Source organism: Mustelus asterias, chromosome 20 (genome assembly GCF_964213995.1).
Source record: "Mustelus asterias chromosome 20, sMusAst1.hap1.1, whole genome shotgun sequence".
NCBI classification, from domain to species: domain Eukaryota; kingdom Metazoa; phylum Chordata; class Chondrichthyes; order Carcharhiniformes; family Triakidae; genus Mustelus; species Mustelus asterias.
The window spans coordinates 19,518,218-19,543,225 of record NC_135820.1 but is presented as its reverse complement, the minus strand read 5'-3'; the positions used below and the strand labels follow the sequence as shown (position 1 = coordinate 19,543,225).

The 25,008-nt window shown below is 45.5% G+C and overlaps 1 protein-coding gene across 1 annotated transcript in view; it reads left to right on the top strand.

Moving 5' to 3' along the window:
* The first annotated feature begins 2,446 nt into the window (after nt 1-2,446).
* The window catches only part of tfap2c (transcription factor AP-2 gamma (activating enhancer binding protein 2 gamma)), an 83,092-nt gene continuing 60,530 nt past the window's right edge, over nt 2,447-25,008 (top strand). Inside the window, exons 1-3 of the mRNA XM_078236305.1 lie at nt 2,447-2,586; nt 4,463-4,909; nt 6,438-6,489. Coding sequence (XP_078092431.1) covers nt 2,539-2,586; nt 4,463-4,909; nt 6,438-6,489 — 547 coding nt within the window. The 5' untranslated portion in view covers nt 2,447-2,538. The remainder of the gene's footprint in view (nt 2,587-4,462; nt 4,910-6,437; nt 6,490-25,008) is intronic.

The following is a 25,008-nucleotide window of genomic DNA, read 5'->3' as shown; positions in this document are numbered from 1 at the left end:
CTCACTCTGAAATGAGGGAGCGATCCTCATGTTCCTCACTCTGAAATGAGGGAGTGATCCTCATGTTCCTTACTCTGAAATGAGGGAGTGATCCTCATGTTCCTCACTCTGAAATGAGGGAGAGATCCTCATGGCCTTCACTCTGAAATGAGGGAGTGATCCTCATGTTCATCACTCTGAAATGAGGGAGTGATCCTCATGGCCTTCACTCTGAAATGAGGGAGTGATCCTCATGTTCCTCACTCTGAAATGAGGGGGTGATCCTCGTGGTCTTCACTCTGAACTGACAGAGTGATCCTCACTCTGAAATGAGGGAGTGATCCTCATGTTCCTCACTCTGAAATGAGGGGGTGATCCTCACTCTGAAATGAGGGAGTGATCCTCATGGCATTCACTCTGAAATGAGGGAGTGATCCTCATGGTCTTCACTCTGAACTGAGGGAGTGATCCTCACTCTGAAATGAGGGAGCGATCCTCATGTTCCTCACTCTGAAATGAGGGAGTGATCCTCATGTTCCTCACACTGAAATGAGGGAGTGATCCTCATGTTCCGCACTCTGAAATGAGGGAGTGATCCTCAAGTTCATCACTCTGAAATGAGGGAGTGATCCTCATTGCCTTCACTCTGAAATGAGGGAGTGATCCTCATGTTCCTCACTCTGAAATGAGGGAGTGATCCTCACTCTGAAATGAGGGAGTGATCCTAATGCTCCTCACTCTGAAATGAGGGAGTGATCCTCATGTTCCTCACTCTGAAATGAGGGAGTGATCCTCATGTTCCTTACTCTGAAATGAGGGAGTGATCCTCATGTTCCTCACTCTGAAATGAGGGAGAGATCCTCATGGCCTTCACTCTGAAATGAGGGAGTGATCCTCATGTTCATCACTCTGAAATGAGGGAGTGATCCTCATGGCCTTCACTCTGAAATGAGGGAGTGATCCTCATGTTCCTCACTCTGAAATGAGGGGGTGATCCTCGTGGTCTTCACTCTGAACTGACAGAGTGATCCTCACTCTGAAATGAGGGAGTGATCCTCATGTTCCTCACTCTGAAATGAGGGGGTGATCCTCACTCTGAAATGAGGGAGTGATCCTCATGGCATTCACTCTGAAATGAGGGAGTGATCCTCATGGTCTTCACTCTGAACTGAGGGAGTGATCCTCACTCTGAAATGAGGGAGCGATCCTCATGTTCCTCACTCTGAAATGAGGGAGTGATCCTCATGTTCCTCACTCTGAAATGAGGGAGTGATCCTCATGTTCCGCACTCTGAAATGAGGGAGTGATCCTCAAGTTCATCACTCTGAAATGAGGGAGTGATCCTCATTGCCTTCACTCTGAAATGAGGGAGTGATCCTCATGTTCCTCACTCTGAAATGAGGGAGTGATCCTCACTCTGAAATGAGGGAGTGATCCTAATGCTCCTCACTCTGAAATGAGGGAGTGATCCTCATGTTCCTCACTCTGAAATGAGGGAGTGATCCTCATGTTCCTCACTCTGAAGTGAGGGAGTGATCCTCATGGCCCTCACTCTGGAATGAGGGAGTGATTCTCACTCTGAAATGAGGGAGTGATCCTCATGTTCCTCACTCTGGGATGAGGGACTGATCCTCATGTTCCTCACTCTGGAATGAGGGAGTGATCCTCATGGCCCTCACTCTGAAATGAGGGAGTGATCCTCATGGCCCTCACTCTGAAATGAGGGAGTGATCCTCATGGCCTTCACTCTGAAATGAGGGAGTGATCCTCATGGCCCTCACTCTGAAATGAGGGAGTGATCCTCATGGCCTTCACTCTGGAATGAGGGAGTGATCCTCATGGCCCTCACTCTGGAATGAGGGAGTGATCCTCATGGCCCTCACTCTGAAATGAGGGAGTGATCCTCATGGCCCTCACTCTGAAATGAGGGAGTGATCCTCATGGCCCTCACTCTGAAATGAGGGAGTGATCCTCACGTTCCTCACTCTGGAATGAGGGAGTGATCCTCACGTTCCTCACTCTGGAATGAGGGAGTGATCCTCACTCTGGAATGATCCTCATGTTCCTCACTCTGGAATGAGGGAGTGATCCTCAGGGCCCTCACTCTGGAATGAGGGAGTGATCCTCAGGGCCCTCACTCTGGAATGATCCTCATGTTCCTCACTCTGGAATGAGGGAGTGAACCTCAGGGCCCTCACTCTGGAATGAGGGAGTGATCCTCATGGCCTTCACTCTGCTCCCTCCGCTCTGCCCATCTCAACTCTCCCAACTGTTCCTGAAAGCTGATAGGCTCCCTCCTCAGAGCGGAGCCTCCTGATTTGCCAATGGCTGAGCAGCGTGGCAATGACGTCACAGACAGGTGCCCCTCCCCTGGGCGGGGCCTGCTCTGGGTTTGCGCCTGTGGAGCTTGCAACCTCATTGGCAGTGAGCAGCCAGGGAAGATTGCCCCATTAGAGGGAGTCCGCAGACAGGAGGAGCTTTCACATCACTTGTGCTTGCTCAGGATTGCGAGACTTTGGGCTGCTCTTCAGGCGGCTGCAGCGCGGGGGGAAACAAGCCATGTTGTGGAAATTAGCTGACAATGTCAAATATGAAGAGGATTGTGAGGTGAGAATGTGCTTGAAACTGGCATCGATCCGGGGGCAGGGAAGGGGCAATCCTGTTAAGCTGGATCTGTGATATTGTTCCTCAGTGTAACAAGTAGAATTGTCAGTCAATATTGTCCGAAACGTCTTCGAAAAGTTGTGTCTGATTAAACCTCCCAGTTAAATAACTTTACCCCCTTTTACTAATCATCCCTCCCTATCTCACTGATCTCCTGGTTACTTATTTCTCTGATCTTAACCTGCAAGGGTAACACCTTAAACTGACATCCAGAGCCCAATATTCTGTAACTACAACTTCTCCAACAGACCGCGCCATTTCCACTCAATACTTGGAAGATTTTTTTTCATGAAAGACCTTTTTTCGAGTTGTTAAGTATGATGAAGTTCTGGGCAGGGTTTACAGGCTGCTCGGGAACATTCTGTGGAGGTGAGGGGGTGACAGGCTGCAGGAGCTGCGAGTTGAGAATCCAGTTTGACTGGTTCCTCACTCCAGCAGACAGCACAGAAAGCCAGTGACTCTGGGAAAGCGGAGGTGTGGAGAGGGGAGGCGTCCAGCGACACAGCATTCCCTCCTTTCAGAGACTGACACCCCCCCCCCCCCCAAACTCTCACTCAGGGGCTCTTCTCCTTCTCCAACTCACCTCTTCTCCTGTCCCACCTCCAGCTGTTTGGAGAGAGGCTGGAGGTGCTTGTTGAATTCTCAGATTTGTGTGGAGTGCAGACAATGTTGCTCACAGGAGCTCTGCCTTCTCTCGGCTCGAACAGGGTGGTTAACAGGCGGCTTCACGCCTAACTTTGCCAGCTTTAAGTCTCTGTGTAACATATATATAAATGTGATTTCATAAAACCCCAACGTGTTCCATCGTGTCCCGTCTCCTTTTGCAACATTCCCTGAACAATCTGACCCACATGGACTCCCCTCTTTACAAGGCTATGTCCTCAAGCCCGGCATTGTTTCCCCCAGAATCACACTCATTCGGGACTCTGCCTGGGTGAGAATCCGGCCGCTGCCCAGTTGGAGTCTGCCCCTGTTTCCCCTCAGTGTGTGTTGTAATGAAGAGTGGGCCTCCCGCTGATCTGCATCAGATTATGAATGCGAAAATAAATCTTTCAGCAGCTGCCCGCGATTCGGGTTCCAGAACGATAGAGAAAGCGATATCTTTGATTTTTCAGTATTGTTGGCGGGTTTATTATTTGAGCTGTGAGTTCCTCTCTGGGCAATGTGTTACTCTGGCCCGAAATGAGTGGAAAGATGTCCATCAAATAAGCCATTCTCTTTCGCCCCGGATCCAGACTTGTGAAAGTGAGATTGGATTTGGAATTCATTTCAATGCCCACACCGCACTGACATTTCTTACTCAGGGCACAGGTAGTTTCACTGTCTGGGTGTCGGTGCGAAAGGGCAGCCCTGCCACACATTATTAATTAAAAAAAAGTACATTAGTGATCTGCCGGGACGTTTATGAAATTATCTGTCAAGGAGTGATTGTGTTTGAGCGGCTGGCCGTTTTGCCAGCAGAAATAGAATGTTTTGTTTGTTAAATATTGGGATGTTCAGTAGTAATCTCCCCCCATCTGCTAATATTTAAACACCGCCTCTCCACCCCCAGGACCCCCACTCTATATCTCAGCAGCATCAAGAGAAATTGAAGTTACAATACTCACTAAAAGAAAATCACGAGGAGTGTGTGTATAAATTCGCCCTGGCTGAACTGAGATTTTTGTTCGCCGATCTCATTCTCTGATAGTGTAGTTTGTTTATTTGCTGGGCTCGGGATGATGTGTTGCAAAGGGTAGTGACAATTAATTGCCTGTTTTACATCTTCGCAATTCAGATTGTCAATAACCTAAATGAAAACGTTTCCATATATCCCCAGGACCGGCACGATGGAGCCAGTAACGGGACTCCGAGGCTGCCCCAGCTGGGGGCAGTTACCCAGCACTTGTATTCGGCCGCCCCTCCTCTGTCTCACACCCCGAGCTCCGAGTTCCAGCCGCCCTACTTCCCCCCTCCGTATCAGCCGCTAGCCTACAGCCAGTCCTCGGACCATTACCCTCATCTGGGCGACCCTTACTCCCTCAATGTCCTGCACCACCACCATCAACAACAGCAGCAACAGCAGCACTCGGGGTGGCAGGCTCGCCAGAACCAGGAGGGGGGTCTGTCCCAGCAGCAACGAGGCGGGCTGGCGGCTCAGCTATCAGCCCTGGAGCCCAGGAGGGAAATCCGGCGCCCAGAGATCCTGATCCCCGGCACCCACCACATGGAAACAGCCTTGGCAGAAAACCTCAACATGCACGATGTGGTGCACTCAATGGAAGAGGTACAGGTTCTCCTAAATATTCCTCATTCGTCTGCTAAAGACTTTACTCGCGATGTTTTTTTTTAAGTATCCGGAAAGAGCAACTGAATAATGGATTTCTAATTACTCCCAACATAAATCATTAACTTTTAATCGTTTAATTACTGCGCTGCCGGAATGAACACTTAGCGCGGTGATTTACTGAGAGATGGCTCGGGAGCACCGCGAGCTGTATCTGTACTGCCGATTGAGAGCGACAGGCAGAGGGGAAAGCTGTACAATGAAGGGCCGAAGGGCCGCCCAGCAGCAGCAGCACAGATAAGCGGAATCCCGTTTGAAGTGTTGGAGAGAAGTAATGGTGCATCTGTATAAAAAACCGTACAGGATGACTATTGTAGATTAATGTGTTAGGACGTTCAGGGATAGATTTGATAATGTCCAACAATCCACATAACTAATCTCCTTATAGGATCTGATATTCTCCCGATTCTGCATCCATTAAAATCCTGTCACTGTCCTTAGATAATAGCCGCTCACTGAAAGTATTTACAGAACCCGTGGACAAGTCGATAACGACTGGCCTATTCCTTTTAAATTAGATAATTTCTGTAAATAAAATCTAGAAAGATATTTCATTGTTAACGTTAATGAATCGATTGTAGATAACAGTAGTTTTTTTTTGGGGGGGGACTCTCTCAGTTACTGTTTCCGTGTCTGAACGGAGTGGTTTAAAACACTTTACAGATTCCTGTGTTTTTATACCAGTGCAGATCTCTCCCAGTAAATACTGTCTCCGTTTTTAAAATTCTCGGGACGAGGAAGGGTTTTTTGGGCTTGGGTGGAGTAATTCTAGACGGGATGTATTCGGGTGAAGGAGTACATCGCCGCTGGGTGACATTGAAGCTTTGGACAGAGGGTTTCTTCCGATGATCAGGGATCGGGGTAGACTCTGGCGATACGTCGACCAACACATTCTCTCAATTATCTCAAAACAGGCCTGCCGGGCTTTGCCAGAAATCGGGAACTCTGGAAAGACACGGGGAAATGAATCCTGTTCAGTGTACAGGGAAATCAGAAAGCCGGAGAGAGAGAGAGAGACGTCCATTCATTCACACCGCATTTATTCTCGTTTTAAATATATCATTTATATCTGTGCATTCAAAGACATTCCTGTCTCAACCTTATTTAAAAAGCGAAAATCTGACAAAATTATTTCGGGGAAGCTTTCAATTTTAGAAAGAATGTCATTTAAACATTCCATATCTTTTTAACAATAATATTTCTTAACTTTATTCTGATAGTTTCTAAGACTTTTTTTTCTCCTGTTCAATTGATTAATGTCCAGATGGCCAGCACGGGTTCGAGGTGCCGAATGGCCTCCTGTGTTGTGTGTAATGTTTCCTTCAGACCTCAGCCTGGTTCTAATAAAGCCCGGGTTGACAGGGGAAACGGACATGTTTGTGGGGCTAGCCAGGAGTAGAGCAGGGACTTGGTTTATTTCCAGCCAGGAGTCCCAGGCTCTTAAATCCGGATTTATTTTTGCTTGCAGCACGCCGAGGAACCGAGCCTGCTAATCCAGGACCATGGAGTTATAAAGAAAGGTAAGTCCCATCTCCCTGTGTGCCCAATTCACTGCAAACACCGCCCTAACCCTCCACACTCAGCGTCCGCCTCTGGAAACGCCCGCATTTGATGGTGGGCGACGTTAACGAGAGGAATGAGACTAATTCCCTCTGAGCCTTTTCCAACAAGTTTGTGTCGGGGGGTGGGGGCGGTGCCGGGGTCCCCCGGGCTGGTTCTGGGCAGAGGGCAGGCAGAATGCTCTCTCTCTACCCCCTCAATCTGACAGCGGTGGGATTCCATCGGGAAAGGACACCATTGTCTGGGGGTTTCACACTGACTCCTGTACAGTCGGATTTAACGCACCACCCAATTATTTACAGAGCGCACCGGTCCCAGCATTTGTCCAAGTCGCAATTCTCACCCACTGCTTGCTCCAACCGAGACCCCCTCCCCAACTTTCAAAGTCCACTCAATGAATGAAAAGCAGAGGGACCAGAATCGATTATCAAATCAACTTTCAGAGTATAAACCCAAAATCTGCGGATGCTGTAATCTGAAACAAAGACAGAAAATGCTGGAAAATCTCAGCAGGTCTGACAGCATCTGAGAGAAGAATAGAACCAAAGTTTCGAGTGGTAGAGCTCTGCCGAAGGGTCATCTAGACTTGAAACGTTGGCTCTACTCTCCACAGATGCTGTCAGACCTGCTGAGATTTTTCCAGCATTTTTCTGTTTTTGATTTCCTGCATACTATTCTTCTGGGCTTGAAGCGATGGTTCTAGGGTCTGTGTTTGGGAAGGTGATAGTTCTAGACTCTGGGTTTGGGGTGATGGTTCTCCACTCTGGGTTTGAGGCAATGGTTCTGGGTTGGGGTGATTGTTCTGGACTCTGGATTTGAGGTGATGGTTCTGGACTCTGGGTTTGGGGTGATGGTTCTGGACTCTGGATTTGAGGTGATGGTTCTGGACTCTGGGTTTGAGGTGATGGTTCTGGACTCTGGGTTTGGGGTGATGTTCTCCACTCTGGCTTTGAGGCGATGGTTCTGGACTCTGGGTTTGGGGTGATGGTTCTGGTCTCTGGATTTGAGGTGACCGTTCTGTACTCTGGGTTTGGGGTGATGGTTCTGGACTCTGGGTTTGGGGTGATGGTTCTAGGCTCTTAGTTTGTGGTGATGGTTCTAGACTCTGGATTTGAGATGATGGTTCTGGACTCTGGGTTTGAGGTGATGGTTCTAGATTCTAGGTTTGGGGTGAAGGTTCTAGGCTCTCAGTTTGTGGTGATGATTCTATACTCTGGGTTTGGGGAGGGGATGTTTGGTTTGTTAGATTCTACTTGAATGAAAGTTGTGCTTTTGTTTGGTGAAATGTTCTTTGTTCCAAATGTAACTAACTGGGTATCAGTGAGACCCTCTCCTCCTGCACACTCACACTGGGGGTGAAACTGGCACTCGTGTTTGGTTGCCAACTCTCCAGGATTGCCCTGGAATCTCCAGGTGTTAAAGATTATAGCGATCAAAAGCCGAGAAAGAGAAATGAGAGAGACATTAAAGAGTTTAAAAAAAAAGTGATATAGATATAGGAATGAAGTTAAAAGGCCTGATGATTGTTGCCTGTCAATCAGTTGTATTCACTTTCCTATTGTTTGTGTATCAAGAGGCTGGGTGTGTACACTGACCAATGGCAGGGAGAGTGGGGCGGGGGTTTAATCTGATGAAACTTCCCGGAATCCATTCAGCCAGAGTTGGCGACTGAACCAATTTTGCACCCAGTGACTGACCCGCACGGAGGGCTCGGAATCCGGCTTATCTCTGAGACTCTGGCTGGCTTCTGAGTCAATGCGGAAAGTCTGTGCTCTGAATAAACTATTGGCTGTAATTCTCTGACTTTTTAACTCTGCCCATTGGTAAATAAGATTGGAAATATGTTTAAACTCGGCCTGTGATCAAAAGCAGATTCATTATTGATTTCCCAGTTTAATGAGGGTGGGAACAAGATTCACATTAACACAACCAGTCTGAGTGTGCTGGCGTTTCTCAGTCTTTGTGCTGTGATATTAAAGTCTGCCCGTACTGTGCAGGGAGAATCGCTAAAGTGTTTATTCACACTGTGTGCTTGCTCATTGCAGGCGCTCCTTAGGAGAATCCTCTGCCCATTCCTGGCGGGAGCTGCAGTCAGATCCCAGCTCTGCTCCAGTTTAGTGTACAATCAGCAGCTCAGAGAGAGAGAGAGGGGGGAGCATTGTCTGGGGTTGCCTCTCTCTACACCTTCACTGATGCTTATGGCATTCTGCCATTTGTATAAAGCTGAACAGTGCCTTGCGCTTAAGTTTTAACATTTGAATTAAAGGTGCGATTTGATCCCACACAATCGCAGTATTGATCTGAGCACACCCCCATTATGGACGGTCCTCCTGTCAGCCAGTGGTACACACGCGAAGGCGGATTTTGGGTGTGATGTCTTATCCAGTCGAGCAGTCCACGGGGTTAATGACTTGTGAGGAAGCCAGCTTTTGGCTGTTGGAGTAGCGGTCTCTGGGCTGGGAGGGGGAATGAATGAAGAAAATTGGATGTGTGGAGAGTGGGGCTGAGCTTTATTTGGATGTTGTTCCCCATCCTAAAGGTGTGGATTGGCCATGGTAAATTGACCCTTAGTGTCAGGGGGACTAGCAGGGTAAATATCTGGGGTTACGGGGATAGGGCATGGATGGGATTGTGGTTGGTGCAGACTTGATGGGCCAGATGGCCTCCTTCTGCACTGTCGGGATTCTATGATTCTCTGTAATCAGATTGGTCACAGAACAGAACATGATAGAAGTGTCCAAAAATGGAAAACAAAACCAGTCTCACTGAGTTTTAATCCATTTTAAGTAGTTGTGTGGAATGGAATTATTTACATTCCAAAAAAAACCCTTCTATAATTCCCCCCACACACATTGTCTAAATTAGTTATTTTGATGTGGGTGGCACTGGCAAGGCTGACACTTATTGTGAAGCTCAGTGCCCCATGGGAAAGTGGTGGTGAGATGCCCTCTTGAATCACTATAGTCTGATACACAGTGATGTCAATCTGTCTAGAGCCTCTTGCAGGCATCTTGATGGAAATAACTAATGCTCTTCATGGTACTAACAGAAACGCCATGCTGCTTAGTGTGTGGAATACATGGGGACTTAAACTGATATCTCTTTAACTGGGGCTACCACTAGTTGATGGGTGGTGATTTGTGTACACTCCCCTTACTCGTGTATATTGTGGGGTTGGCTTGATAGTACTTAACACTGTAATCAGCGACTGGAAGCTGTAATGTGGGTTTCACTCAGATCTCCCTTTGCATGCACTGTTTGCATACCTCAGTTAAATTCAGCCAAGGCAGACAGCCTAACAGTGCCTAAACATTTCATCTAACTGCAGGCATAGGAAGCTGCAAAGTGCATTTTATACTTGGCTGCAGATTGTAATACAATCACCAGGTCAGCACTCTGATCTCCCGATTAACATCACACAACTAGTGTAGAGTGTTTTACAGGGCAACACACCCAGGAACAGGTCTGTATCTGGGTCATGCTGTCTTTCTGGGTCAACCCCAGGACCTCAAATAACGCATTGATCTCTGATCAAAATGCCTTTTACATTTCTCAAGTTGTTCCATTGAGGATTTATCCAGAAATGAGCATTAAAAATTACCCTTTAAAATCTGTAAACTCATGAATTTTGTAGCAAGATAACCAGTGAGTACAAAATCAATGCACCAAATGCCTACCTTTAAGGGAATGCCCAGCTTCATCGGGAAAGAGGGCTGTAGGTTGTAAACTTCAAAATGTGAAAGTATGTGCGAGTGTGTGTTTGCAGCTATGAGTTTGTTGATACATGTTCCTGATTAAAAACAGTACTGACAAAATTCATTAAAAGGACAGGAAGGCTTGCAATCATACAACATTTTACAGAAACATCCCCAAAACACTTCACATCCAGTGAATAACACTTTGAGTGTGAATTACAGGAGCAACATTGGCTGGGACACTGGGAGAATTCCTTGCCCAAAGATCATGAACATCAATTTTCCTAAGCTCAGCGTTTGTCTGGGTGCTCCAGTTTCCTCCCACAGTCCTGGGTGGGATTGTTGTCAGTGCAGGCTCGATGGGCCAAATGGCCTCCTTCTGCACTCTAGGGATTCTATGATTAAAAATGGAATCATATCTTTTAAGGAGGTAACCAAGAGTGTTGATGAGAGTAACACATTTGATGTGGTCTATATGGATGTTAGCAATGACTTTCAATAAGGTCCCTCATGGAAGACTAGTCAAGAAAGCAAGGGCCCATGGGATCCAGACCTGGCTGAGAGGCAAGATGTGGAGTTGCCGGCGTTGGACTGGGGTAAACACAGTAAGAAGTCTCACAACACCAAGGTAAAGTCCAACAGGTTTATTTGGTAGCACAAGCCACATAGATTTCGGAGCACTGCCCCTTCATCAGGTGAGTGGGATTTCATCAGGTGAGTGAAATCCCACTCACCTGATGAAGGGGCAGTGCTCTGAAAGCTAGTGGCTTGTGCTACCAAATAAACCTGTTGGACTTTAACCTGGTGTTGTGAGACTTCTTACTGAGAGGCAGGAAGCAGAGGGTGATGGTTTCTGTGACTGGATGTTTGTTTCCAGTGGGGTTCCGCAGAGCTTGGTGCTAGGGCACTTGTTACTGTGATGCACTTTAATGATTTGTACTTAAATGTAGGGAGTCTGATCAAGAAGTTTGCTGATGACATTAAAAACGGTTGTAAATAGTGAGGAAGATAACCATAGACTGCAGGAGGATATCAATGGACAGGTCAGGTGGGCAGAGCAGTGGCAAATTGAATTCAAACTAGTCAAGTGTGAGGTAGTGCACTTGGGAAGGGCTAACAAGGCAAAGGGTTACGCTATGAATGGTAGGACCCTGGAAAGTACTGAAGATCAGAGGGACCTTGGAGTGCATATCCACAGATTGCTGAAGGTGACAGGGCAGGTAGATAAGTTGGTTAAGAAGGCATATGGGATATTTGCCTTTATTAGCTGAGGCATAGATTACACACTGCAACTCTATAAAACACTGGTTAGGCCACAACTGAAGTACTGTGTGCAGAGGAGATTTAACAGGGTGCTGCCTGGGCTGGAGGGTCTGAGCTATGAGGAAAGACTGGGTAGGCTGGGGCTGTTTACCTTGGAGCAGTGAAGGTTGAGAGGGGACCTGATAGAGGTAGATAGGATTATGAGGGGCATAGATAGGATGGATAAGAAGGCACTTTTTCCATTAGTAGAGGGGTCAATAACCAGGGGAAATACATTAAGGTAAGAAGTAGAAGGCTAAGAGGGGAATTGTGAAAAAACTTTTTCACCTGAAGGTGGTGTGAGTCTGGAACTGACTGCCTGAAAGGGTTGAGTCAGAATCTCTCATAACATTTAGGAAGTATTTAGATATTCACTTGTACTGCAATAACCTCCAGGGCTATGGGCCAAGCACTGGAAAATGGGATTAGTTTAGTCAGATCTTTGCTGACCAGCATGGGCACGATGGGCTAAATGGCCTCCTTCTGTGCTAAGGTTGTGGTGAACCATCTTCTTGGACCGCTGCAGTCCACGTGACCACACCTGGAATACTGTGAATAGCTTTGATCCCGTTATCTAAGGAACGATATACTGGCATTGGAGGCAGTCCAGATAAGATTAAATAGGTTAATCCTGGGTGTGGAGGGATTTTCTTATGTGGGAGGTTAAGTATATTGGGCCTGGAGTTTAGAAAAATGAGAGTTGACCTTATTGAGACAGTAAGAAGTCTCACAACACCAGGTTAAAGTCCAACAGGTTTATTTGGTAGCAAATACCATAAGCTTTCGGAGCAGAGCTCTTATTGAGACATACAGGATTCTCAGGGGCTTGATAGGGTAGATGCTGAGAGGTTGTTTCCCCGTGTGGGAGTGTCTAGGACCAGAGCGTTTAATCTCAGAGCTGGAGCTCATTTAACACAGATGGTGGAGGAAGTGCAGGCTTCAGGTGGTGGATGGGGTGTCGATCAAGATGAGGGTTGGTGCCTCAGCCTTGGATGATTGAGAGTCAAGTGAAGATTTGAATCTCTTTCAAAAGGTTGTTGACGCAGGCTCAATTGAAATGGATCAAGCTCGATTGAAGTAAATGACAGGCAGACTCACAGGGCTAAAGGGTCTATTCTTATTCGTATATACCTAAAATGTTTTGCTGATGGAATTGACTGGCTGACTCATTAGCAGGTTAAAAAATTAAAACAAAAACAGCTATTAGTCAATGTGATTTGTCTGATTTGCTCCTGAGAAGTGCTTTTGCCTGTTTTAAAATGTGTAAGTTGTTGTATTTCAGCCACTGCAGCAACTGTTTGAGTGCTACACTCAGGTTTCATTTTCTGTGGTCAAGTAAATGTTGGTAATGCTTATTTTTCTAGGAAAGCCATTTAAGTAAAACAAGCACCCAAACTTTAATCACCCAAATTTGTGAGCCAATGCGTGCCATTGAGAACTTGTCTGAGGGAAAACTCCTTCTGTTGCAATTCAACCTCTGCACTGTATTTGCACAATAGGGTTTGATCTGCCCTAATCTGTTCATTATCATTGTAATGTTTTACTTTCAAGGAGGTTATTGGGTGAGTTTCACACCCTCTTGTCACCCAATATGAGTCTGATGTTGGAAATGAAAGACAATTACAAAGATACAATCTCTGTGTCCCTGTCCAGATTGTGTGTACTGTTTTAGACCTGCTCTATTGTTTCATTTCACTCCTTCTATAGTTGTTAGCCACGACTCCCGTGCTCACTGCTTGAACTTTGTCACTGTGCTGCATTCATGTCATCTTTCAATGAGTAAACCTGCCGATTGACTGTCCTTTTGGTCAGTACCTATTACTCCCCTTTCCCCCCAGCACACACAGCTTTTGGGTGGCATGGTGGCACAGTGGTTAGCACTACTGCTTCACAGCACCAGGGACCTGGTTTCAATTCCCGGCTTGGGTCTGTGCAGAGTCTGCACGTTCTCCCCATGTCTGTGTGGGTTTCTTCTGGGAGCAAAATGGACTATTATTGAAATGGCAAAAAATTGCAGCATGCTGCTGTGCAGAGGGACCTAGTGCAGGAATCTTAAGGAGTTGGTTTGCAGGTGCAGCAGGTAATTAAGGCGGCAAATGGAATTTTGTCCTTCATTGCTAGAGGGATGTAGTTTAAAAACAGCGAGGTTATGTTGCAGCTGTATAAGGTGCTGGTGAGGCCACACCTGGAGTACTTTGTACAGTTTTGGTCTGCTTACTTGAGAGAGGATATACTGGCACTGGAGGGGGTGCAGAGGAGATTCACGAGGTTGATTCCGGAGTTGAGAGTGTTGGCTTATGAGGAGAGACTGAGTAGACTGGGGCTATACTCATTGGAATTCAGAAGAACGAGGGGAGATCTTATAGAAACATATAAGATTATGAAGGGATTAGATAAGATAGAAGCAGGGAAGTTGTTTCCACTGGCGGGTGAAACTAGAACTAGGGGGCATAGCCTCAAAATAAGGGGAAGCAGATTGAGGACTGAGTTGAGGAGGAACTTCCTCACACAAAGGGTTGTGAATCTGTGGAATTCCCTGCCCAGTGAAGCAGTTGAGGCTACCTCATTGAATGTTTTTAAGGCAAGGATAGATACATTTTTGAACAGTAAAGGAATTAAGGGTTATGGTGAGCGGGCGGCTAAGTGGAATTGAGTCCACAAAAAGATCAGCCGTGATCTTATCGAGGGGCCAGATGGCCTACTCCTGCTCCTAGTTCTTATGTTCTTATGCTCGAGTTTCCTCCCACAGTCCAAAAGACATACTGGTTAGGTGCATTGGCCATGCTAAATTCTCCCTCAGTGTACCCGAACTGGCGTCGGAGTGTGGCGACTAGGGGATTTTCACAGTAACTTCATTGCAGTGTTAATGTAAGCCTACTTGTGACATTAATAAATAAACTTTCAACTTTTCACTATGGGATGAAACCCTGGGGTTGTGATGTAAAATCGAAGTCTGTGGAGCAATATATTCTGAGACTGCATTATTCACTGACCTGCAGAGACTGTGACTTTCACATGACACATTAAAACCAAGGCTCATTAATGTTTGTGGGATCTTGCTAAATGCAAATTAGCTGTTGCATTATCTGACATTCAAATAGTGATTACATGAGGAAATACTTCATTGGCTGTAATGTGGTTTGGGATTTCTTGAGGTTGTGATAGATGTTGTGTCAGTGCAAGTCTTTCGTTCAGTCATTGCTTTAGTTGCTCGTTCTTGCTTTCAATCTTTGTTGAGCAGAAACTGGTTGGGCTGAATGGCGTGTTTCAATGCAGTAACATATGTATCTGCGTGCAGCTATTTTGAACAGCAGCTTAGTAAGAAGCGATAAAAGGCTGTTCAATTGTTGGAAGTATTGTATTACTTGTGTTACACACACTGATAGATCGGTTTGGGTGTAGTCCAATCCCAGTAAAATATCTAGGAGAGATTGCAGTTATATAATGCGTTATCATGTCCTTTGGGTGCTGTACAGCACTTTGCAACCAAAGAGTTAACTTGAACAGGGTAGATGAACGTGGTAACCGATTATCACATAGCAAAGTCCTCAAAACAGTGGTAAATGGCCAGGTCATTGTTTTGTTTTGATAGTATTGATTGCAGAATTTCTTTTGACTAGGACAAGCAATAATGTTTGCCTATGTAAGGCACTAGCAGTAGGAACATAATTAAGATATCTTGCAAAAAATGTCCTTGATCAATGAATAACATTAAAAGGTTTTCATTGCTGTTCATTGTTTATAATACAATGCCTTGTTAATACACAATTGCTCAGTTCTCTACCCCCATCGTAACTCCTCAATTTGCTCACTATTTGGACTTGTCCTGCCCTGTTTCACAGAGGAATACTGTTTTGTTCATGCAGACGCAGTGTGTACACTATTCTGAGTTCAGTGTTGGGGCGTCCCACTGAAACCCATATCTGCGTATATCTGGGGAACCTCCATTCAGCTTCCTGCACTGATCTAAAGATCTTTTACCGATCCCAGATCAGCCTGCTCCACTGGTTGTAGATCACACCTCTGGATAATTGAGACACCTCCACTCAGCCCCTTTTCTGTTAATCATTTATACTAATCCCATGCCCTGATTCTAGATTATAGCACCAGATTTTGCCTGTGTAATTAGATCATAATCTAGTATTCAGATTGCATGACAGTGATATCAAACACCACAAGGACTGATCTAACGGGGTGACTAGTGGATGTGACCTGTAGCTCCTATCTCCCCTTCGCCTAGAGGCAGCTGTGCCAATTCACAATGCATCTCATTCTTAAACAAGAACTAACCCTGTGGCCCATCTCATTCTCGTTTTTAAGAATCCCAACATTTTGCTTCAGACCTCTTCTGAGACAATTGTGTAAGTGACGCTTCCTTGTATGAGCACAAGTTGCTATTCAGACATCTATGATATCCAGATGATGGTGAATGCAGGGATACTAGTTAATTTTCCTCATAGCCTTTGGTGTTGTGTCCAATTGTACCAGCCACTGGTGCTGACTGGCTTAGTGCTTAATTAAACATAGAAACATAGAAACCCTACAGTGCAGAAGGAGGCGATTCGGCCCATCGAGTCTGCACCGACCACAATCCCACCCAGGCCCTCCCCCCACATATTTTACCCGCTAATCCCTCTAACCTACGCATCCCAGGACTCTCAGGGACAATTTTTAACCTGGCCAATCAACCTAACCCGCACATTTTTGGACTGTGGGAGGAAACCGGAGCACCCGGAGGAAACCCACGCAGACACGAGGAGAATGTGCAAACTCCACACAGACAGTGACCCGAGCCGGGAATCGAACCCGGGACCCTGGAGCTGTGAAGCAGCAGTGCTAACCACTGTGCTACCGTGCCGCCCCTATTAATTAACCTTGCACAAACAGGGGGTTTAATGCTGGGATCTTAACAGTGTGTACATTGTACTCAAATTATCCAACCAACATCACTGGGTGCAAAATTTAGTTAATTTAAGATTACAGGTGGAATTGTACTAAAACATTTCCAAGCATTTCTCAAGCAAGAAAACCAGAGAGATTCCTGCTGGGTGGTTTGGTGCAATTCAGTTTGCAACTCACCCACATTTAGAAATTGATTTGGAGCCTGGGGAGCGTCTCACTGAATTCACCCACAATTAGAAATTTTTTGGAGTGGGGACCTAAAGACACTGGCAAGGGTGACCCAATCTCCAGACAACCCGACACACACACACAACCCACGCACTGGTACCAGGAAACACCTCCCCTCCCCCTTCAGCCTCATCCCCTTTGGCTCTGCCAGGTTGTCAGAGGGCAGTATCGGGGCACTACACAACCACTTTACTGACCATCTGGGGTCTTTGATGGTGTCTGCAATCCCCTAGCTTGGCCATCACAACTGGTTTGTGGAGACCACTTGTGATTTGCACCCAGTTCCCGCTGCTCTCAAGGGTTGGAGGGAATCTCAGGAAGAAGTTTAACAACACCAGGTTAAAGTCCAACAGGTTTATTTGGTAGCAAAAGCCACAATCTCAGGAACAGGGAGAATCTGGCTCCAAATCGTCCCAGCATATTTAAATATGCTAATCTGGTTCACGCCCTCACTGGGCATGAACCAGATTGTGTGTGTGTGTGTGTGTGTGTGGGGGGGGGGGGGGGAGCTGGGAGAATACCAAGGCGGGTATTCTTGGTAGCCCCAAGAGCTAAACTGTGTTATGTCCCCTCCCCCACGATTCCCGGGCCCCAGCATGAAATGAGCCTCGGCACGCAGGGCCGGAGAATTACAGCCTAAATCTTTTTATAACCACATTTTATTTGAAGAAGATTGGAGGCCATTCGTTGGCAGGATTAGAAACTGATAGTTTGTGTTTGAGGAAAACACTTCTTGATTTTGTTTTCCCAACCTAAATACACTTATTCCGTAAGATAAAGGCAAAATACTGTGGAAGCTGCACTCTGAAACAAAAACAGAAAATGCTGGAAAAGCCCAGCAGGTCTGACAACATCTGTGGAGAGAGAATAGAGCCAATGTTTCGAGTGTTGATGACCCTTCGCCAGCAGCTCTGACAAAGGGTCATCCAGACTTGAAACGTTGGCTCTATTCTCTTTCCACAGATGCCATCAGACCTGCTGGGTGGGATTTTCCGGCCGCACACGCCCCAAGACGGAAAAATCCTGCCTGAGGTCAACGGGCCATTGCATGGTCCTGTCCCAACCGCTACGATTCCCGCGGCAGGCGGGATGGGGAAATTCCACCCACTGAGTTTCTGCAGCATTTTTTGTTTTTGTGACACTTATTCCCTCAAGTTTTGCTGATTTTGGTTCTTCAAGTATTTATCCTTTTGAATGTTACGATTGAATCTGCGTTCCAGATAATAACTCATTCAATGAAATAAATTCATATGTCACTTCTGATTCTTCTGCCAATTATCTTAAACCTGTGTCCTCTGCTTATCTACCTTTTGACAGGTTAACAGTTTTACCATGTTTGCTCTGATCAAAACCCCTCATAACTTTGAACAATTAAATCTCCCCTTAACCTTCTCTGCTTTAACGAGGAAAAAAACCCAGTGTCTCCTGGTTCTCCACATTACTGAAGGCTCCTCATCCCTGCTATCACTCTAATAAACCTCCTCTACACACCTGCACAACCCCACCAGCACCACGCCACCACCATCCAAGGCCTTGACATCCTGCCTAAAGTGTGCTGCCCAGAATTGGATTCAATACTCCAACTGGTGCTTAACCAGTCTTTTCTAAGATTTACCATAATCGGGTGCTCCAGTTTCCTCTCACAGTCCAAAGATGTGCAGGTTAGGTGCATTGGCCATGCTAAATTCTCCCTCAGTGTACCCGAACAGGCGCCAGAGTGTGGCGACTGGGGGATTTTCACAGTGACTTCATTGCAGAGTGAATGTAAGCCTACTAGTGACTAATAATTTAACTTGAACTTTGTTTCATAATGTTTAAAAAAGGAAACATGCAGTTGAAGCTTTTCTTCTTGCACTCATCAGAACAGTTTACAAGAATACCAATAATCATCAATAGCTTTTACAGCATTTCTTTGGTTTTGGTTTTTGATCTTTATTTGATTTCCAGCATCCACAATATTTTCAGCACATGCTGCTACATAACTTTGGAGCTATCTTCATGTGATAGAACTACTCTCAGTAATTTGATTTGATTTGTTACTGTCTCATGTATTGAGATACAGTGAAAAACATTGTTTCTTGCACGCTTTTCAATGTGTTCAGTTGTTCTATTCTTAATCATGGACCCAAGTAATTTCCTGACAGCAGATGTTAGGTAAACTAGTCTTCAATGCTTTGGTTCCCCGCTCTCACATTTCTTAAATAGCTCAGCGCAATGTGTCAATTTCCAATTCAAAAGAATAGTTTCAAAATAAGAGAACTTTAGAAATAGTTCGAGCACTTGCAAAGTTCTTTCACACTTGATTTAAAGTCCTATGATGGAATCTATTTGTCTTGGTGTTTGGTCAACTGGGTATCATCATATTCTTCATTACTGTTCTTTTATTTACATTAGTTTTGATGAGATCCCATCCCTGATTCAGTATTACTTTCCTGAAGATATACAAAACTCCGACCTTAGCTGTAAATACTGGTGCAGAGTAATTCGTCAAAATGGCCCCCATTTCCTTATTTTCGAATATTACCATTATAAGTTTCCAAGGGGCTCACATTGCAATTAACTGTACTTTCCTTTTAGAATTGTAAAAATGTTTGTATTCGTTTTGATATCCTTGGCAAGTTTCTTGTCACACTTCTTGTATCTCCTATTATGGGTCTTATCAGTTTTTGTTGCTCTAAGAACATAAGAAATAGAAGCAGGAGTAGTTTACGGCACGGTGACATAGTGGTAAGCACTGCTGCCTCACAGCAGCAGGGACCTGGGTTCACTTCCAGCTTCAGCTGACTGTCTGTGCGGAGTTTACACGTTCTTCCTGCTTCTGCGTGGGTTTCCTCCGGTTGCTCCAGCTTCCCCCCAAAGATGTGCAGGTTGGGTGGATTGACCATGATAAATGAATTGTATCAAAAGAACTAGGAACATTTAATATGGTGGCTGATCTCATCTAGGTCTCAACTCCACTTATCTGCCTGTTCACCATAGCCCTTCAAACCCATTCTAACAAAACACCTGTCACCTATTCCTTAAATTTACTCAAAGTCCCGGCATCCACTGCACTCTGAGGTGGTGAATTCCACAGACTGGTGACCCTTTGAGAGAGAGAAATTTTCCTCATCTCTCTTTTAAATATAGAATATAGAACAGTACAGCACAGAACAGACCCTTCGGCCCACGATGTTGTGCCGAGCTTTGTCTGAAACTCAGATCAAGCTATTTCCTCCCTATCATCCCGAAGTACTCCATGTGCCTATCCAATAGCTTCTTAAATGTTCCTAAAGTTTCTGACTCCACTATCCCTGCAGGCAGTCCATTCCACACCCCAACCACTCTGAGTAAAGAACCTACCTCGGACATCCTTCCTATATCTCCCACCATGAACCCTATAGTTATGCCCCCTAGTTACTGCTCCATTCACCCGAGGAAATAGTCTTTGAACGTTCACTCTATCTATCCCCCTCATCATCTTATAAACCTCTATCAAGTCTCCTCTCAACCTCCTCCGCTCCAAAGAGAAAAGCCCAAGTTCCCTCAACCTTTCCTCATAAGACCTACCCTCCAAACCAGGCAGCATCCTGGTAAATCTCCTTTGCACTCTTTCCAGTGTCTCCACATCCTTCTTGTAGTGAGGTGACCAGAACTGCACACAATATTCCAAATGTGGTCTCACCAAGGTCCTGTACAGTTGCAGCATAACCCCACGGCTCTTAAACTCAAAATATGCTACTCCTTATCCCAAAACAGTGACCTCTTGTTCTAGATTGTCCCAAAACAGAAAACGTCCTCTCCAAGTCTACTTTGTCAATCACTCCTTATCATCATGGACACCTCAAATTAGATTTCTTCCCATTATTCTAAACTCCAGGGAGTATGGGCCTAAATTGCCCAGTCTCTCTTCATAAGTCAAATCCCTCACCTCTGGAATTGATCTAATGAACCACCTCTGAGTTGCCTCTAATGCCACTACATCCCTCCTCAAGTAAGGGGAACAAAACTGTACACAATATTCTAAGTGCAGTCTCACTAATGCTTTGTACAGTAACAAACTAGTTTTCTGCAATTCATGACGAGGACACCCAGATCCCTCTGCACTGAAGCACTCTGAAGTTTCTCTCTATTTAGATAATTTGCCTTTGTATTTTTCTTACCAAAATGGATAACCTCACACTTTTCCACATTCAACTCCATCTGCCAAATTTTGCTTCATTCACTTAACCCATCCATATCCTTTGTAAATTTCTTATTTCATTATTGCAAATTATTATCCCACCTATTTTAGTGTCATCTGTAAATTTGGCTATGGTATCTACTATCCTTGCATCCAAATCATGAATATAAACTTGTAAAAGTTGGGGCCGAAGACCAAACCCTGTTATATCTTGCCAGTCTGAAAAAGACCCATTTATCCCAACTCTCTGCTTTCAATTGGTTAGCCTGTCCTCTATCCAAGCTAATAAATTGCCCTAATCCCATGTGAGCTAACCTTGTTATTAACCTTTTGTGTGGCACTATATCAAGTGCCTTCTGGAAGTCTAGATATACTACACCCACAAGGTCACCATTATCCACCATGTTCCTTACATCTTCAAAGAACTCAAAGCAAATTAGTCAAACATGATTTACCCTTCATAAAACCATGCTGACTGATGGATTGCATTTTGATTTTCCAACTGTTAGAACTGAATTCTAACAATTTCATAGCAACAAATGTAAAACTAACTGGTCTATAGTTTCCTACATTTTGCCTCCCTACCTTTTTGAATAAGGGTGTTATATTAGCATTTTTCCAATCCCCGGAACCATTACTGCATCCAATGAATTTTGGAATATTGTAACCAATGGATCCACTATCTCCAACACCATTTCCTTTAATAGCCTGGGATGTAGGCCATCAGGCTCTGGGGCCTTCAATCCCAATAGTTTGCTCAGTAAGTTTTCCGTCGTGATGATGATATCATCATAGAATCTCTACAGTGCAGCAGGGGCCCATTTGGCCCATCACGTCTGCACCGACAAGAATCCCACCCAGGCCGTATCCCCTCAACCCCGCATATTTACCCCGCTAAGCCCTCTAGTTCCAAGTCCCTCCCTTTCTATAGCACCTGTATTTTCTGTACTATTGGGATAATAGTCGTGTCGTCTGCCATGAAAACTGAGGCAAAATATTGATTTAGTGTCTCAGCCATTTCTATGTTTCCCACTTTTAACTCCCCAGCCTCATCTTCCAAGGAACCAGCATTCACTTTAGCTACTTCCTCCCTCTTTATATACTTATAGAAGCTTTTGCTGTCTGTTTTTATATTTTACGCTAGTTTTTTTCCGAAGTTACCATTGCTCTTTTTATTTTTTTAGTGATCCATTGTTGATTGTTAAAAACTTCCCAATCTTTGCAATACAGTATGCCTTAGTTTTTGTCTTTATGTTATCTTTAACTTTCTGGCTTAACCATGGAAGTCTTTTCCCCCTTTTGCCAACTTTCCTCCTCTCTGGAATATATTTTAGTTGAGAAGACTTGGTTGGTTCTTGCTCCAAGAATCAATCTCTAATACATTAAATGAACTCTCGTTTGAGGCTACCCTTGCAAAGTTGATTATTCCAGTCTATGTGCATATTAAAATCATGATGTGGAGATGCCGGCGTTGGACTAGGGTGAACACAGTAAGAGTTTTAACAACACCAGGTTAAAGTCCAATAGGTTTATTTGGTAGCAAATGCCATTAGCTTTCGGAGCCCTGCTCCTTCGTCAGATGGAGTGGATATCTGATCCCAAACAAGGCACAGAGACACAAAATCAATTTACAGAATACTGATCAGAATGTGAATCTTTACAGCTAATCAAGTCTTGAAGATACAGACAATGTGAGTGGAGGGAGCATTAGGCACAGGTTAAAGAAATGAATATTGTCTCCAGACAGGACAGCCAGTGAGATTCTGCAAGTCCAGGAGGCAAGCTGTGGGGGTTACCGATAGTGTGACATGAACACGAGATCCCGGTTTAGGCCGCCCTCATGTGTGCGGAACTTGGCTATCAGTTTCTGCTCAGCGGCTCTGCGCTGTCATGTGTCGTGAAGGCCGCCTTGGAGAATGCTTACCCAAAGATCAGAGACTGAATGCCCGTGACCGCTGAAGTGCTCCCCCACAAGAAGAGAACAGTCTTGCCTGGTGATTGTCGAGCGGTGTTCATTCATCCGTTGTCGTAGCGTCTGCATGGTTTCCCCAATGTACCATGCCTCGGGACATCCTTTCCTGCAGCGTATCAGCTAGACAACGTTGGCCGAGTTGCAAGAGTAGGTACCACAGGCCATCCCCACACCCCCACTTCTTGCCTTCAAACAACCGCACAACCTCAAACAAACCATTGTCTGCTGCAAACTACCCAGCCTTCAGGAGAACAGTGACCACGACACCACACAACCTTGCCACAGCAACCTCTGCAAGACGTGCTGGATCATCGACACAGATGCCATCATCTCACGTGAGAACACCATCTACCAGGTACACGGTATCTACTCTTGCAACTCGGCCAACGTTGTCTACCTGATACGCTGCAGGTAAGGATGTCCCAAGGCATGGTACATTGGGGAAACCATGCAGACGCTGCGACAACGGATGAATGAACACCGCTCGACAATCACCAGGCAAGACTGTTCTCTTCCTGTGGGGGAGCACTTCAGCGGTCACGTGCATTCACTCCTCCTGTCTTGGTTACGGGGATAGGGTGAGGAAATGGGCCTCGGTAGAATGTTCTTTCAGAGGGTCAGTCTAGACTCAATGGGCTGAATGGCATCCTTCTGCACCTTGGTGCAATATAACTTCCGTATGATCTGCCACTAACTTTTGCTTTCTGTTGACACGCAGGCTCATCACTAACCTGCACTCCAAATTTCTTTAATTTTGACTTTCTAATTTTCCAAGCAACTGAACCGGCGTCAATCCCCCCCCCCCCCCCCCCTGCCTCTTCTACCCTATTTATACGGTCTGCAAGAACACTGGTCCCAGCACAGTTCAGATGTAGGCTATCCCAATGGTGCAGCCCCTACTTTCCCCAGTACTGGTGCCAATGTTCCACAAACTGAAACCCACTTCTCCCACACCAGTCACTGAGCCACATATTCATCTCTTTAATTTTATGTACCATATGTCAATTTGCACGTGGCTCAGGTAATAATCCACAGATTATTACTTGGAGGTTCTGTTCTTTAATTTAGTGTTTAACTCCTCAAACTGCTCTACAGAACCTCCTTCCTCACTCTACCTATGTCGCTGGTACCTATATGGACCATGACCACTGGATCCTCCTCCTCCTACCGCATGTTCCGCTCCAGCCCAGAGCAGGTGTCCCAAACCCTGCCACCAAGCATGAAACACAGCCTTCTAGACTTCCAATGACCAGCTACAGAGAACAGCGTATATTGCCCTGACTATACTATCCCCCAACTATGACTACATTTGTCTTCACTCCCCCACTTGAATGATTACCTGAATGAAGGTGCTGTGGTCAGTTTGCTCATTCTCCCTACAGTTCCCACACTCATCCATAGAGAGAGCAAAAATCTGAAACTTGTTGGACAAGGACAGGGGCTGAGGTTCCTGTAACCCAACTCCTGGATCTCTCTACCTGCTTCACTCGCAGTCACACCCTCCTGTCCCTGACCATTGATAGAATTTAAGGCAGTTAATCTAAGGGTTGTGACTGACTCCTGAAATGCAGCATTCAGGTAGTGTTCCCCCTCCCTGATGTGTCTCAGTATCTGGAGTTCAGACTCTAGCTCACTAACTCTAAGCCAAAGTTCCTCGAGCAACCAACATTTCGTGCTGACGTGGTCGCTGTGAACCACAATGGGGTCTACAGCTCCCACATGTTGTAGTTACAACACATCGCCTGGCCTTGCGTCCCTGTTTTATTTAATTACGACTTATTTAATTTAGAATTTAAGTTTGTATTTACTTATGCCACTAATCTTTACTTTTTGCAGTTTAAGTTTCCCTACCTAGCCGCACTTCTCAAGTCAAAGTTAGAAGAGAGAAAGACTCACCTACTGGTCACTTACCTGTGATATCATAGATGTGTTCACTCCTCCTGTCTTGGTTACGGGGATAGTGTGAGGAAATGGGCCTAGGTAGAATGTTCTTTCAGAGGGTCAGTCTAGACTCAATGGGCTGAATGGCATCCTTCTGCACCTTAGGGTTTCTATGGAGTAAACCACACGGCCCATTGAGTCTGCTCCATATTCAATACCATCATGGCCCACTTGAGCTTTAACTCCACTTTCCTGCCCATCCCCCATATCCCGTGATTCCCTGAGAGAACAAAAATCTGTCTGTCTCAGTCAGAAATATTTTCAAAGATGATGCAAC